Here is a 15,754-nt window from a genome sequence, read left to right on the forward strand (position 1 = left end):
ATGGAACTTCACTACCCCTACACAGGCAGGGAACCAAATCACATTTTACAGTCTTTCGGGATCTGTGAGGATCATTGGATCTGTGGTGCGGTGAGTTCGGGAGGGGGGAAAACCTGTGTGTAACAGAAAATCTGCACTGAAGGGAATGTACATTTGCTATGGGGCAGGCCACTAATACATAACAGACTATAATCCTCTGCCTTCTCACCCCTTTCTCATGCCTTTTTTCAGCAGAGGTGTACCAGCCAGGATTGAAGCCCCCAAACTGTGGCAAAATATGCCATTTGGCTCCGAGTCCGCCATCCAAATCCTTGGCTAGAGCTCTCTTAGACATTTTTCCTATATCTATTGGCTCATTCCGCACATACAGAATAATGCACTTTCAAACTGTTTTCAGTGCTCTTTAAAGCTGTGTGGAATAACAAAATCCACTTGCAAACAGTTGTGAAAGTGGTTTGAAAACGCATTATTTTGCGTGTGCGGAAGGGGCCTATAGTTTCTATATTCAGAATCGTTTCTATGTTCAAAATATCTGGCTTTCCATTAAAAACGTCCCATAGCAAGCCATAGATTTCTGTGCATGGTGCCCATGTAAAAATATGCTCCTGACACATCCACTTCCTGTGTCTCTCTGTTTGACATGTGCAATTTTTTCCTTTATGAACATTTGTCTCAACTGTGAGGAAGGATGCAAATTTATGATTTCTCTATTTGCATTCTCCAGGACTCCTGGAGACTCCTGTTTCTTTCCTGACTACTGAAGCCTGTACACAGCCTGTGTCAGCAGCCTGTATTAATGGGAGAACAGGAGGAGAAAATGGGAGAACAGGAGCAGCAGTGGTGTACTGGCTAAGAGCAGTGGCTAAGAGCAGGTGCACTCTGATCTGGAGGAACCGGGTTTGATTCCCAGCTCTGCCGCTTGAGTTGTGGAGGCTTATCTGGGGAATTCAGATTAACCTGTACACTCTCACACATGCCAGCTGGGTGACCTTGGGCTAGTCACAGCTCTATGGCGCTCTCTCAGCCCCACCCAGCTCACAGGGTGTTTGTTGTGAGGGGGGAAGGGCAAGGAGATTGTAAGCCCCTTTGAGTCTCCTGCAGGAGAGAAAAGGGGGATATAAATCCAAACTCCTCCTCCTCCTCCTCCTCCTCCTCCTCCTCCTCCTCCTCCTCCTTGGGGGGGGGGGGGTGGGGGGGGGGGGGGGGGTTTGGGGCTGGGGGGGGGGGGGGGGGGGGGGGGGCTGGTGGGGTGGGTGGGGTGTGGGGGGGGGGGGGGGTGGGGGGTCTTCTTCTTCTTCTTCTTCTTCTTCTTCTTCTTTTTCTTCTTCTTTTTCTTCTTCCTTTAATTGACTAATGGTATTCAAACTCTATTTCAGAATGATATTTGCCAGCAAACAGAAACTGGGGGAAATGAGTCGAGCCCTATTTCATTCATCCTTCTAGGATTTGGGAATCACCTTGAACTACGAATTATCCTCTTTATGCTATTCTTAACCATCTATGTTTTGGCTCTTATGGGAAACCTTCTAATTGTTCTACTAGTTGCAGCTGACGAACACCTTCATACTCCCATGTATTTCTTCCTCATGAATTTGTCCTGCTTAGAGACGTGCTACAGTTCAACCATTCTGCCCAGGATGCTGACCAGTTTCCTAACTGGCGACAGATCCATATCTGTTGGGGGCTGCATCACACAATGTTATTTCTTTGGTATCTTTGCAGCCACTGAATGTTACCTTCTGGCCATGATGTCTTACGATCGTTATTTGGCAATCTGCAAACCTCTCCATTATACATCTCTTATGACTCGGAGGCTCTGCATGCAACTAGCGTCTACATCTTGGTTGAGTGGCTTCCTTACCAACACTATTATAACCTCCTTTATGTTACAGTTAACATTTTGCGGACCCAACAAGATTGACCACTTCTTTTGTGACATCTACCCTGTCTCAAACCTCTCCTGCAGCAATCCTTATTTTGTGAAACTTGCAACTTTCATTCTTGGCCTGATAGGAACGGCTCTTCCTTTTGGGTCAACCCTGACTTCCTATATCTGCATTATTCTCACCATCTTGAACATTCAGTCCAAAAGTGCCCAGAAGAAGGCTTTCTCCACTTGCTCTTCCCATCTCGTTGTTGTGACCCTCTTCTACGGGTCGATATTCCTTGTCTATATTGTGCCTGAAACAGTATCTCTGAAGGAGCTTCACAAAACTTTTTCTCTGTTATACACAGTTCTGACTCCGATGCTCAACCCGCTCATTTATAGCTTGAGAAACCGAGAGGTGAAGGAAGCTCTTTGCAGATGTATCAGGAAATTTAGCAACAGAGTTTCCTAATGTCAGGATGTCAAGAAGGATCAAATGAAGTGTTGAGAAAGGACTTGTTACCTAGAAATTACTGATCCTTCTCAGGGCAAATTACTAACTTGTGTTGTGTATAACAGAATGTGTGCCATGCTCATTTATCAGGCAAAAATAATAATAATAATTCCCATACCAGATAGGGGATCTCTCACTTTTTAATTGATTTTTTTCCATCTTGACATAAATAAAAATTAAAATGCTGACTTGAATTTTCTTTCAAGGAGGCTTATTACATCACTATTTACCCCATCCTGTGAATAACACATCTGTCAAAAAGTCACCACTAGAAAGTATTGTATATACTAGTTTGGAAGATCCTCTTTATTGAAGAAGTCAGAATTGGATTAAAGTTATCGTCATTGTTTTCATTCTCATTGTTTTCATCGTCATTGTTTTCATTCTCATTCTACCTTATAGTTTTCTACTATGTAAATTCATTAAAGGATTTCATTCTCTCTGTGTGTTTAACCTAATATACCTGAGCAATTTTTTTGGTCAAATATATGTGTGTGTGTGTGTGTGTGTGTGTGTGTGTGTGTACATGTATATATCTCTCTCTCTGTGTGTGTAGGGATATGAGCCCTCTGGGGGTAGGGCGGTTTACCAAGTTGAATGAATGAATGAATGAATAAATAAATAAAAATAAAAAATAAAAATATATATCCCTAAAAAAGATGCTGGTTCTCAGTACTGTTGAGTACTGTCCCCCCCCCTCAGACCCTGTACACCTGAAATGTAATATGTGGATTTCTTCAATAAATCATAAGAAATAGAATATTGACGATAATGATTATCTAGAAAACCTTCCTCAGTGGCTCTATGTAGATGTCAAACAATTCAAGGGAGAAGACCGTATTAATCAATACTTCAAAATGAAAAAAAAACCCACCAAAAACAAGGAAAAATATATATAAAAAGACAGAGAATTCCACATTTTACTCATGGATCATATAATGCAAAGGACTAGCTTGGTACATGAAGGCGAGGATAGGTACCGTAATATCTGTTTTGACTTTCGTTGCTGTCCCATTTCTTATCTCCCTTTTTACGCCTTTAGCCACTGAAGTACTGAGGTTCATATTGCTCAAGATTTTTGTATGGGTGTTGGAATGTGGCCTTTTTACTATTGTGGACACTAACATACTGGAACATTACTTTGTTTTGGTGCGCTAACCTCTGTTCCCCCTAATAAACTTGATTACTCTACTGTTTATAGTTTCAAACACCAGTGAAGCAAAACTCCCTGTTTTCAACTTCAACATGTTTATTTAATGGGGGTAGCAAAAAGAGCCGTGGGTTGAAGGGTTTAAAATCTTGAGTTCAGTTCAAGCCATAATAATTTACAACTCTCAATGTTCAGTACTGGTTCCGATGCCAAGTTTGTAGCATGTTTTGATGACCACCAATTCTGAACCATTTGAGACATATATCAAAGGCCGTTTTCGCATGGGCGGAATATGGCGGCCTGGGGACGGCAAAAACGCTGTCCCCAGGCCGCCATTCGCACAGGGGGCGCAGCTGCATCGCAGCCGCACCGCCCTCGTGCCGCCCTCGCGCCGCCCTCGCGAAGCCGGCGTTTCCCCAGAGCGCTCCGAAGTGCTCTTTTTGGGGAAACGCTGCCTCGAAGCCGCTGCCGAGCCAACGGCAGCGGCTTCGAGACGCCTCCCCCACCCTCCTCGCACCCGGCACTTACCTTGTCCCCGGTCCTCCGGCACGTCGCTGAGGCCTGGGGACACGCCCCCTGCCCTGCGCCGCTGGAGCAGGCGCGCAGGGCTAGGGGGCGTGTCCCCAGGCCTCGGCGACGTGCCGGAGGCCTGGGGACACGCTGGGTCGGCCGGGTGCCGGTGCTCCATGGCGCCGGCTGCCTGGCTCTTTCCAGGACCGTCCGTGCAGATGGTCCCAGCGTCGTCGGGTCGGCGCGAAATGCGCGACCTAGCCGCTTCCGCCTCCGTGCGGAAATGGCCAAATACATTATCACAGTTGTGTATAACTTGTGACCTCTCAAGCTGAAGGGCAGAGCATCATCCCTCATTTTTGCAGTCTTTGGTTGAAAGGGGAGCTGTTCCTTGAATGACTTCTTTGTGTTGCCAGGTCTGGATTATTGCAAATGTGAAGTAATGTTGCAAATGCTTACGATTGCTCTTGGTTCTAACCTTCAAGGCCATTACTTTCACCCTGACCTGAATAGCTTCAAGTTAGCCTGCTCTGGTCAGATCTCAGAAGTTAAGCAGGGTCAACTTTGGTAAGAATTTGGATGGTCAACCTCCAAGGAATGCCATGATTATGATAGAGAAGCATTAAATGGCAAACCACCTCTGGATGTCTCCTGCTCCTACACATGAAGCCTGCTGGGTGACCTTGACCTAGTCACAGTTCTCTCAGAACTCTCTCAGCCCCACCTACCTCAAAAGGTTTCTGTTGTGGGGAGAGGAAAGGAAAGGAAAGGAGTTTGTAAGCTGCCTTGAGTTTCTTTACAGGACAGAAAGGCAGGGTATAAATCCAAATTTTTCTTCTTTTGTATTGTTGAAGGCTTTCATGGCCGGAATCACTGGGGTGCTATGTGGTTTCCAGGCTGTATGGCCGTGTTCTAGCAGCATTCTCTCCTGACGTTTCGCCTGCATCTGTGGCTGGCATCTTCAGATGCCAGAGGATCTTCAGAGGATCTGATGGATTCTTCAGAGGATTTTTCTTTTTCTGGCATGTTTTTCACGCAGCATTTGAGCAGTGTGTCGCGTGCAGTTGCAATTTATGATGGATCTCCAAACATAGATCTCAGTTTCCTTGTATCTTTGTCCTGCAAAGTAATTTCTTCCATCTAGTTTATGATTAATCTTCATTGTGAAAGCACATGCATATAAAAGTATATTATTATTGGAGGTAACTTTTATTACAGAACATTGGGGAAATCTAGCCTAACAAAAACATTGGATGCACACAGGTTTCACTCATAAAAGTTTATGATGGAATAAATTTGGTTAATGTATCAGATGCTGTTAAATTCTTATTTTTTACCCGCCTGCTACAGACTCGGGTATTTTCCACACACTGGAGTTACTCCTAATTTTCTTGAGTGTTAGAATCAGCATTAAAATTCCATGCGCATTAGAATCAGTTTGGGCTGCATTCTTCCACACGTCTGCCCTCATGTGCATTTTTACAGTTGTCGAGCCAGTTTGTTTTCTATTGCACATAGATTAAATAATAAGGGTTTTCAAGGAAGGGTGCTGATGTCACTAGTGTCATTATTGGTGGCATCAGATCACTCCCTTGTTTGTTTTTTTTAAATGGTTCCAGAATAGTAGTGTAATGGTGCGGTGTTGCTGTAGTTTCAGCAGATTCCAAGAATGTTTTAAAATAACAGTCACTAACACCTTTCATCATATGCCCCTTTTCTTATATTTCCATGGGGAAGAGGATAGAGACTTACTTTAAAAAAAAGAAAGTTGGGAATTCAGAGAACCTGCTTAAACACTGCAGGATCACATCATTATTTTAGGGGATTTTTTAATGGAAACTATTTGCCAGAAAAGAAGGAGTGGTTTAACAACGACGACAATCCAGTTATTGAAAAGTGAACTGGATGTGGGTAAAACAAAGAAAAATGATAAAAAATTCACTGGGAAAAGTGGTCTCACAAGAACTGGAGAACACGGGGGAAGGAAGGGGACAAAAACTGAAGTAAAAATTAAAAGTATAAAATAGCATGCAGAAATCAGAAAATAAACAAAAATAGTACAGAGTCCAAGTTGACATACACAAAAAGATTTAAAATGTGAAAAAGCTCTAACACAGTTACATGTGGAATTTTCTTAAAACTATATTCCTGAAAAGATTTTTATATATCCTATGTATGCTTCGTGTAATGAAGGCATAGTGTGCCTGCCTGCCTAATATAACCTGTTTATGAAAAAAAACTGAAACCTGATTGAAATGTTTATGTACTTTAGAGCATTGAAACCCCATCTTTCTACTAAAAATACCAGCAGTCACATTACACAATAAAATAATAAACAGCATATTAAAGAACTATATTTGTCACAGTCTTTAGAACGACAACAGAGCAGTGTCACAATTAAAAAGTAGCCACACCAGTGAGCCATACAAGATTATCTTGTATCCCAGAATTTTGGAAGTAAACATGTCTTGAGTCAGTGGGAGGGCAGAAGTGTTAAACTCATTCACAACATGACACAAATCAAGAGAGTTTCGAAATCAACCACAATAATGAGAAACCAGGATTTTGCCAACAAAACTTCTTTAGAAACAAATCTTACAAAACAACATTGCACAAATAGGAAAAAATGTAGATCACATAACAAATGGTAACAAAGCATGATTTATCAGCCTTGTCAGCTTCTTTTGCTGTGCACAACTATTATTGTTGGGTAAAATGCCCTCTGAGATTTGTTTGTTTATTAAATTTTTAGACCACCCTCCCCTGAAGGGCTCAGTGTGGTGAACAATAATCATTTTTAAAAATCACAATTTGATATACAAATATAAAAAAGATATACTTAAAAAACAGACTGGTTCAGATGGTAACAGTTTCCCACCCCCTTACCATACCCACGGGAGGCCTAGATGTTCTAGGGATCTACTAATCAACCCGGCTGGCCAAACGCCAGGTGGAACAGGTCCATTTTACAAGCCCTGTGGAAACTTTATAAGACCCGCAGGGCCCTGGTCTCTTTGGGGAGAAAAAGCCGTGGCCCTCATCGAGGCCAGCCGGACATCTTTTGGGCTAGAGGACCTCTAGTAGGTTGTCCTCCGAGGAGCAGAGGGACCTAATGGGGCAATATGGGGAGATGCAGTCACTGAGGTACGTAGGGCCAAGGCTGCTAATGGTCTTGAAGGTTAGAACCAACACTTCAAACAATATTTTATTTCGGTCAAAGACCAGAAAATATCAGATATAAAATATAAAATCCAGATAGTACATTTCCAGACCAGATACAAAATACAACTGAGGTAACCAGTTTCCAAAGACTGTTTGTCCAAACCATAATATAAGTTCAAGTTAAAAACTGGAATAAAATTTGAATAAAAGATAAAATCATGGATCCAAAGTTCCTATTTTTATTGCCCTACTTGTCCACACCTTTTAACCACATAAGCACTGGTGCCACCTCTCTGGTTATATTCAGTTAGCAGCATCTTCTAATGAATGCTTTCCATGGCACAATCCTCAGGGCCAAGAAAAATTGATGTTGGAAGAGAGTCAAACAGTTTTGCCCTCATTTCTTTGTGAGTGGGGCATCGTAAAAAAATATGTCTCAGGGTCTCTATTTCCCCCATATCACATGGACAAAGCCTGTCGATATAAAGAATTTTTTTATATCTGCCCTCAAGCATTGCTGAGGGAAGAGCATCACATCTAGTGAGTGTGAAAGCCCTCCTAAGTGACTGGCTGTCCAAGTTATATAGAGGGAGGGGCCCAAAGTGTATTTAATGTATGGTTTGAGATTAAATTTGGGGAATGCTGTTATATCTTGTTGACAAGCCATATCTTGAACTCTCAGCTTGACTGTAGTCTTAGCTGAGGACAAGTCTTGTGTCAAGAGAGCACTAGGTGATATGCCTCTCTTGTGCAGGCCTTCCCTAACTTCACACATCCATCTAGGTTGGAAAGAGTCTTGGGCTATTAGGGGCCAAAGTCCTTTAGGGTTTGTATAAACATTAAGCCATTGATAAACTGATAGTAAGAAAATTCTGTCAGCAACTTTCATTTGACCCGTCTCTAACCTTACAAAGGTATTCGGTACACCAGGCGGAACCTGTAGAATGGCTCTCAAGTATTTACTTTACTCTTTAATGATATTGTTTGCCACTGTTTTTTGTTGTAATGTACACCGTACGTTGGGGGGGGGGGGGGGTGGGGGGGGGGGGGGGTGGGGGGGGGGGGGGGTGGGGGGGGGGGGGGGTGGGGGGGGGGGGGGGTGGGGGGGGGGGGGGGTGGGGGGGGGGGGGGGTGGGGGGGGGGGGGGGTGGGGGGGGGGGGGGGTGGGGGGGGGGGGGGGTGGGGGGGGGGGGGGGTGGGGGGGGGGGGGGGTGGGGGGGGGGGGGGGTGGGGGGGGGGGGGGGTGGGGGGGGGGGGGGGTGGGGGGGGGGGGGGGTGGGGGGGGGGGGGGGTGGGGGGGGGGGGGGGTGGGGGGGGGGGGGGGTGGGGGGGGGGGGGGGTGGGGGGGGGGGGGGGTGGGGGGGGGGGGGGGTGGGGGGGGGGGGGGGTGGGGGGGGGGGGGGGTGGGGGGGGGGGGGGGTGGGGGGGGGGGGGGGTGGGGGGGGGGGGGGGTGGGGGGGGGGGGGGGTGGGGGGGGGGGGGGGTGGGGGGGGGGGGGGGTGGGGGGGGGGGGGGGTGGGGGGGGGGGGGGGTGGGGGGGGGGGGGGGTGGGGGGGGGGGGGGGTGGGGGGGGGGGGGGGTGGGGGGGGGGGGGGGTGGGGGGGGGGGGGGGTGGGGGGGGGGGGGGGTGGGGGGGGGGGGGGGTGGGGGGGGGGGGGGGTGGGGGGGGGGGGGGGTGGGGGGGGGGGGGGGTGGGGGGGGGGGGGGGTGGGGGGGGGGGGGGGTGGGGGGGGGGGGGGGTGGGGGGGGGGGGGGGTGGGGGGGGGGGGGGGTGGGGGGGGGGGGGGGTGGGGGGGGGGGGGGGTGGGGGGGGGGGGGGGTGGGGGGGGGGGGGGGTGGGGGGGGGGGGGGGTGGGGGGGGGGGGGGGTGGGGGGGGGGGGGGGTGGGGGGGGGGGGGGGTGGGGGGGGGGGGGGGTGGGGGGGGGGGGGGGTGGGGGGGGGGGGGGGTGGGGGGGGGGGGGGGTGGGGGGGGGGGGGGGTGGGGGGGGGGGGGGGTGGGGGGGGGGGGGGGTGGGGGGGGGGGGGGGTGGGGGGGGGGGGGGGTGGGGGGGGGGGGGGGTGGGGGGGGGGGGGGGTGGGGGGGGGGGGGGGTGGGGGGGGGGGGGGGTGGGGGGGGGGGGGGGTGGGGGGGGGGGGGGGTGGGGGGGGGGGGGGGTGGGGGGGGGGGGGGGTGGGGGGGGGGGGGGGTGGGGGGGGGGGGGGGTGGGGGGGGGGGGGGGTGGGGGGGGGGGGGGGTGGGGGGGGGGGGGGGTGGGGGGGGGGGGGGGTGGGGGGGGGGGGGGGTGGGGGGGGGGGGGGGTGGGGGGGGGGGGGGGTGGGGGGGGGGGGGGGTGGGGGGGGGGGGGGGTGGGGGGGGGGGGGGGTGGGGGGGGGGGGGGGTGGGGGGGGGGGGGGGTGGGGGGGGGGGGGGGTGGGGGGGGGGGGGGGTGGGGGGGGGGGGGGGTGGGGGGGGGGGGGGGTGGGGGGGGGGGGGGGTGGGGGGGGGGGGGGGTGGGGGGGGGGGGGGGTGGGGGGGGGGGGGGGTGGGGGGGGGGGGGGGTGGGGGGGGGGGGGGGTGGGGGGGGGGGGGGGTGGGGGGGGGGGGGGGTGGGGGGGGGGGGGGGTGGGGGGGGGGGGGGGTGGGGGGGGGGGGGGGTGGGGGGGGGGGGGGGTGGGGGGGGGGGGGGGTGGGGGGGGGGGGGGGTGGGGGGGGGGGGGGGTGGGGGGGGGGGGGGGTGGGGGGGGGGGGGGGTGGGGGGGGGGGGGGGTGGGGGGGGGGGGGGGTGGGGGGGGGGGGGGGTGGGGGGGGGGGGGGGTGGGGGGGGGGGGGGGTGGGGGGGGGGGGGGGTGGGGGGGGGGGGGGGTGGGGGGGGGGGGGGGTGGGGGGGGGGGGGGGTGGGGGGGGGGGGGGGTGGGGGGGGGGGGGGGTGGGGGGGGGGGGGGGTGGGGGGGGGGGGGGGTGGGGGGGGGGGGGGGTGGGGGGGGGGGGGGGTGGGGGGGGGGGGGGGTGGGGGGGGGGGGGGGTGGGGGGGGGGGGGGGTGGGGGGGGGGGGGGGTGGGGGGGGGGGGGGGTGGGGGGGGGGGGGGGTGGGGGGGGGGGGGGGTGGGGGGGGGGGGGGGTGGGGGGGGGGGGGGGTGGGGGGGGGGGGGGGTGGGGGGGGGGGGGGGTGGGGGGGGGGGGGGGTGGGGGGGGGGGGGGGTGGGGGGGGGGGGGGGTGGGGGGGGGGGGGGGTGGGGGGGGGGGGGGGTGGGGGGGGGGGGGGGTGGGGGGGGGGGGGGGTGGGGGGGGGGGGGGGTGGGGGGGGGGGGGGGTGGGGGGGGGGGGGGGTGGGGGGGGGGGGGGGTGGGGGGGGGGGGGGGTGGGGGGGGGGGGGGGTGGGGGGGGGGGGGGGTGGGGGGGGGGGGGGGTGGGGGGGGGGGGGGGTGGGGGGGGGGGGGGGTGGGGGGGGGGGGGGGTGGGGGGGGGGGGGGGTGGGGGGGGGGGGGGGTGGGGGGGGGGGGGGGTGGGGGGGGGGGGGGGTGGGGGGGGGGGGGGGTGGGGGGGGGGGGGGGTGGGGGGGGGGGGGGGTGGGGGGGGGGGGGGGTGGGGGGGGGGGGGGGTGGGGGGGGGGGGGGGTGGGGGGGGGGGGGGGTGGGGGGGGGGGGGGGTGGGGGGGGGGGGGGGTGGGGGGGGGGGGGGGTGGGGGGGGGGGGGGGTGGGGGGGGGGGGGGGTGGGGGGGGGGGGGGGTGGGGGGGGGGGGGGGTGGGGGGGGGGGGGGGTGGGGGGGGGGGGGGGTGGGGGGGGGGGGGGGTGGGGGGGGGGGGGGGTGGGGGGGGGGGGGGGTGGGGGGGGGGGGGGGTGGGGGGGGGGGGGGGTGGGGGGGGGGGGGGGTGGGGGGGGGGGGGGGTGGGGGGGGGGGGGGGTGGGGGGGGGGGGGGGTGGGGGGGGGGGGGGGTGGGGGGGGGGGGGGGTGGGGGGGGGGGGGGGTGGGGGGGGGGGGGGGTGGGGGGGGGGGGGGGTGGGGGGGGGGGGGGGTGGGGGGGGGGGGGGGTGGGGGGGGGGGGGGGTGGGGGGGGGGGGGGGTGGGGGGGGGGGGGGGTGGGGGGGGGGGGGGGTGGGGGGGGGGGGGGGTGGGGGGGGGGGGGGGTGGGGGGGGGGGGGGGTGGGGGGGGGGGGGGGTGGGGGGGGGGGGGGGTGGGGGGGGGGGGGGGTGGGGGGGGGGGGGGGTGGGGGGGGGGGGGGGTGGGGGGGGGGGGGGGTGGGGGGGGGGGGGGGTGGGGGGGGGGGGGGGTGGGGGGGGGGGGGGGTGGGGGGGGGGGGGGGTGGGGGGGGGGGGGGGTGGGGGGGGGGGGGGGTGGGGGGGGGGGGGGGTGGGGGGGGGGGGGGGTGGGGGGGGGGGGGGGTGGGGGGGGGGGGGGGTGGGGGGGGGGGGGGGTGGGGGGGGGGGGGGGTGGGGGGGGGGGGGGGTGGGGGGGGGGGGGGGTGGGGGGGGGGGGGGGTGGGGGGGGGGGGGGGTGGGGGGGGGGGGGGGTGGGGGGGGGGGGGGGTGGGGGGGGGGGGGGGTGGGGGGGGGGGGGGGTGGGGGGGGGGGGGGGTGGGGGGGGGGGGGGGTGGGGGGGGGGGGGGGTGGGGGGGGGGGGGGGTGGGGGGGGGGGGGGGTGGGGGGGGGGGGGGGTGGGGGGGGGGGGGGGTGGGGGGGGGGGGGGGTGGGGGGGGGGGGGGGTGGGGGGGGGGGGGGGTGGGGGGGGGGGGGGGTGGGGGGGGGGGGGGGTGGGGGGGGGGGGGGGTGGGGGGGGGGGGGGGTGGGGGGGGGGGGGGGTGGGGGGGGGGGGGGGTGGGGGGGGGGGGGGGTGGGGGGGGGGGGGGGTGGGGGGGGGGGGGGGTGGGGGGGGGGGGGGGTGGGGGGGGGGGGGGGTGGGGGGGGGGGGGGGTGGGGGGGGGGGGGGGTGGGGGGGGGGGGGGGTGGGGGGGGGGGGGGGTGGGGGGGGGGGGGGGTGGGGGGGGGGGGGGGTGGGGGGGGGGGGGGGTGGGGGGGGGGGGGGGTGGGGGGGGGGGGGGGTGGGGGGGGGGGGGGGTGGGGGGGGGGGGGGGTGGGGGGGGGGGGGGGTGGGGGGGGGGGGGGGTGGGGGGGGGGGGGGGTGGGGGGGGGGGGGGGTGGGGGGGGGGGGGGGTGGGGGGGGGGGGGGGTGGGGGGGGGGGGGGGTGGGGGGGGGGGGGGGTGGGGGGGGGGGGGGGTGGGGGGGGGGGGGGGTGGGGGGGGGGGGGGGTGGGGGGGGGGGGGGGTGGGGGGGGGGGGGGGTGGGGGGGGGGGGGGGTGGGGGGGGGGGGGGGTGGGGGGGGGGGGGGGTGGGGGGGGGGGGGGGTGGGGGGGGGGGGGGGTGGGGGGGGGGGGGGGTGGGGGGGGGGGGGGGTGGGGGGGGGGGGGGGTGGGGGGGGGGGGGGGTGGGGGGGGGGGGGGGTGGGGGGGGGGGGGGGTGGGGGGGGGGGGGGGTGGGGGGGGGGGGGGGTGGGGGGGGGGGGGGGTGGGGGGGGGGGGGGGTGGGGGGGGGGGGGGGTGGGGGGGGGGGGGGGTGGGGGGGGGGGGGGGTGGGGGGGGGGGGGGGTGGGGGGGGGGGGGGGTGGGGGGGGGGGGGGGTGGGGGGGGGGGGGGGTGGGGGGGGGGGGGGGTGGGGGGGGGGGGGGGTGGGGGGGGGGGGGGGTGGGGGGGGGGGGGGGTGGGGGGGGGGGGGGGTGGGGGGGGGGGGGGGTGGGGGGGGGGGGGGGTGGGGGGGGGGGGGGGTGGGGGGGGGGGGGGGTGGGGGGGGGGGGGGGTGGGGGGGGGGGGGGGTGGGGGGGGGGGGGGGTGGGGGGGGGGGGGGGTGGGGGGGGGGGGGGGTGGGGGGGGGGGGGGGTGGGGGGGGGGGGGGGTGGGGGGGGGGGGGGGTGGGGGGGGGGGGGGGTGGGGGGGGGGGGGGGTGGGGGGGGGGGGGGGTGGGGGGGGGGGGGGGTGGGGGGGGGGGGGGGTGGGGGGGGGGGGGGGTGGGGGGGGGGGGGGGTGGGGGGGGGGGGGGGTGGGGGGGGGGGGGGGTGGGGGGGGGGGGGGGTGGGGGGGGGGGGGGGTGGGGGGGGGGGGGGGTGGGGGGGGGGGGGGGTGGGGGGGGGGGGGGGTGGGGGGGGGGGGGGGTGGGGGGGGGGGGGGGTGGGGGGGGGGGGGGGTGGGGGGGGGGGGGGGTGGGGGGGGGGGGGGGTGGGGGGGGGGGGGGGTGGGGGGGGGGGGGGGTGGGGGGGGGGGGGGGTGGGGGGGGGGGGGGGTGGGGGGGGGGGGGGGTGGGGGGGGGGGGGGGTGGGGGGGGGGGGGGGTGGGGGGGGGGGGGGGTGGGGGGGGGGGGGGGTGGGGGGGGGGGGGGGTGGGGGGGGGGGGGGGTGGGGGGGGGGGGGGGTGGGGGGGGGGGGGGGTGGGGGGGGGGGGGGGTGGGGGGGGGGGGGGGTGGGGGGGGGGGGGGGTGGGGGGGGGGGGGGGTGGGGGGGGGGGGGGGTGGGGGGGGGGGGGGGTGGGGGGGGGGGGGGGTGGGGGGGGGGGGGGGTGGGGGGGGGGGGGGGTGGGGGGGGGGGGGGGTGGGGGGGGGGGGGGGTGGGGGGGGGGGGGGGTGGGGGGGGGGGGGGGTGGGGGGGGGGGGGGGTGGGGGGGGGGGGGGGTGGGGGGGGGGGGGGGTGGGGGGGGGGGGGGGTGGGGGGGGGGGGGGGTGGGGGGGGGGGGGGGTGGGGGGGGGGGGGGGTGGGGGGGGGGGGGGGTGGGGGGGGGGGGGGGTGGGGGGGGGGGGGGGTGGGGGGGGGGGGGGGTGGGGGGGGGGGGGGGTGGGGGGGGGGGGGGGTGGGGGGGGGGGGGGGTGGGGGGGGGGGGGGGTGGGGGGGGGGGGGGGTGGGGGGGGGGGGGGGTGGGGGGGGGGGGGGGTGGGGGGGGGGGGGGGTGGGGGGGGGGGGGGGTGGGGGGGGGGGGGGGTGGGGGGGGGGGGGGGTGGGGGGGGGGGGGGGTGGGGGGGGGGGGGGGTGGGGGGGGGGGGGGGTGGGGGGGGGGGGGGGTGGGGGGGGGGGGGGGTGGGGGGGGGGGGGGGTGGGGGGGGGGGGGGGTGGGGGGGGGGGGGGGTGGGGGGGGGGGGGGGTGGGGGGGGGGGGGGGTGGGGGGGGGGGGGGGTGGGGGGGGGGGGGGGTGGGGGGGGGGGGGGGTGGGGGGGGGGGGGGGTGGGGGGGGGGGGGGGTGGGGGGGGGGGGGGGTGGGGGGGGGGGGGGGTGGGGGGGGGGGGGGGTGGGGGGGGGGGGGGGTGGGGGGGGGGGGGGGTGGGGGGGGGGGGGGGTGGGGGGGGGGGGGGGTGGGGGGGGGGGGGGGTGGGGGGGGGGGGGGGTGGGGGGGGGGGGGGGTGGGGGGGGGGGGGGGTGGGGGGGGGGGGGGGTGGGGGGGGGGGGGGGTGGGGGGGGGGGGGGGTGGGGGGGGGGGGGGGTGGGGGGGGGGGGGGGTGGGGGGGGGGGGGGGTGGGGGGGGGGGGGGGTGGGGGGGGGGGGGGGTGGGGGGGGGGGGGGGTGGGGGGGGGGGGGGGTGGGGGGGGGGGGGGGTGGGGGGGGGGGGGGGTGGGGGGGGGGGGGGGTGGGGGGGGGGGGGGGTGGGGGGGGGGGGGGGTGGGGGGGGGGGGGGGTGGGGGGGGGGGGGGGTGGGGGGGGGGGGGGGTGGGGGGGGGGGGGGGTGGGGGGGGGGGGGGGTGGGGGGGGGGGGGGGTGGGGGGGGGGGGGGGTGGGGGGGGGGGGGGGTGGGGGGGGGGGGGGGTGGGGGGGGGGGGGGGTGGGGGGGGGGGGGGGTGGGGGGGGGGGGGGGTGGGGGGGGGGGGGGGTGGGGGGGGGGGGGGGTGGGGGGGGGGGGGGGTGGGGGGGGGGGGGGGTGGGGGGGGGGGGGGGTGGGGGGGGGGGGGGGTGGGGGGGGGGGGGGGTGGGGGGGGGGGGGGGTGGGGGGGGGGGGGGGTGGGGGGGGGGGGGGGTGGGGGGGGGGGGGGGTGGGGGGGGGGGGGGGTGGGGGGGGGGGGGGGTGGGGGGGGGGGGGGGTGGGGGGGGGGGGGGGTGGGGGGGGGGGGGGGTGGGGGGGGGGGGGGGTGGGGGGGGGGGGGGGTGGGGGGGGGGGGGGGTGGGGGGGGGGGGGGGTGGGGGGGGGGGGGGGTGGGGGGGGGGGGGGGTGGGGGGGGGGGGGGGTGGGGGGGGGGGGGGGTGGGGGGGGGGGGGGGTGGGGGGGGGGGGGGGTGGGGGGGGGGGGGGGTGGGGGGGGGGGGGGGTGGGGGGGGGGGGGGGTGGGGGGGGGGGGGGGTGGGGGGGGGGGGGGGTGGGGGGGGGGGGGGGTGGGGGGGGGGGGGGGTGGGGGGGGGGGGGGGTGGGGGGGGGGGGGGGTGGGGGGGGGGGGGGGTGGGGGGGGGGGGGGGTGGGGGGGGGGGGGGGTGGGGGGGGGGGGGGGTGGGGGGGGGGGGGGGTGGGGGGGGGGGGGGGTGGGGGGGGGGGGGGGTGGGGGGGGGGGGGGGTGGGGGGGGGGGGGGGTGGGGGGGGGGGGGGGTGGGGGGGGGGGGGGGTGGGGGGGGGG

At 67.0% G+C, this 15,754-nt stretch overlaps 1 protein-coding gene across 1 annotated transcript; it reads left to right on the forward strand.

Moving 5' to 3' along the window:
• LOC125444033 (olfactory receptor 11A1-like) lies at nt 1-2,339 on the forward strand. Its single transcript, XM_048516472.1, has 2 exons — nt 1-90; nt 1,377-2,339. Exons 1-2 carry the CDS (start codon nt 1-3, stop codon nt 2,337-2,339), a joined length of 1,053 nt encoding a protein of 350 aa, XP_048372429.1.
• The last annotated feature ends 13,415 nt before the right edge of the window (nt 2,340-15,754 follow it).

This window comes from Sphaerodactylus townsendi, linkage group LG15 (assembly GCF_021028975.2).
Source record: "Sphaerodactylus townsendi isolate TG3544 linkage group LG15, MPM_Stown_v2.3, whole genome shotgun sequence".
NCBI classification, from domain to species: domain Eukaryota; kingdom Metazoa; phylum Chordata; class Lepidosauria; order Squamata; family Sphaerodactylidae; genus Sphaerodactylus; species Sphaerodactylus townsendi.

Excerpts from the sequence above, each read along its gene's own strand:
- LOC125444033 (XM_048516472.1), top strand. The coding sequence starts at position 1 with ATGGAACTTCACTACCCCTACACAGGCAGGGAACCAAATCACATTTTA. Across the intron at positions 91-1,376 it reads ATCATTGGATCTGTGGTGCG|AATGATATTTGCCAGCAAAC; the intron begins GTGAGTTCGGGA and ends ACTCTATTTCAG.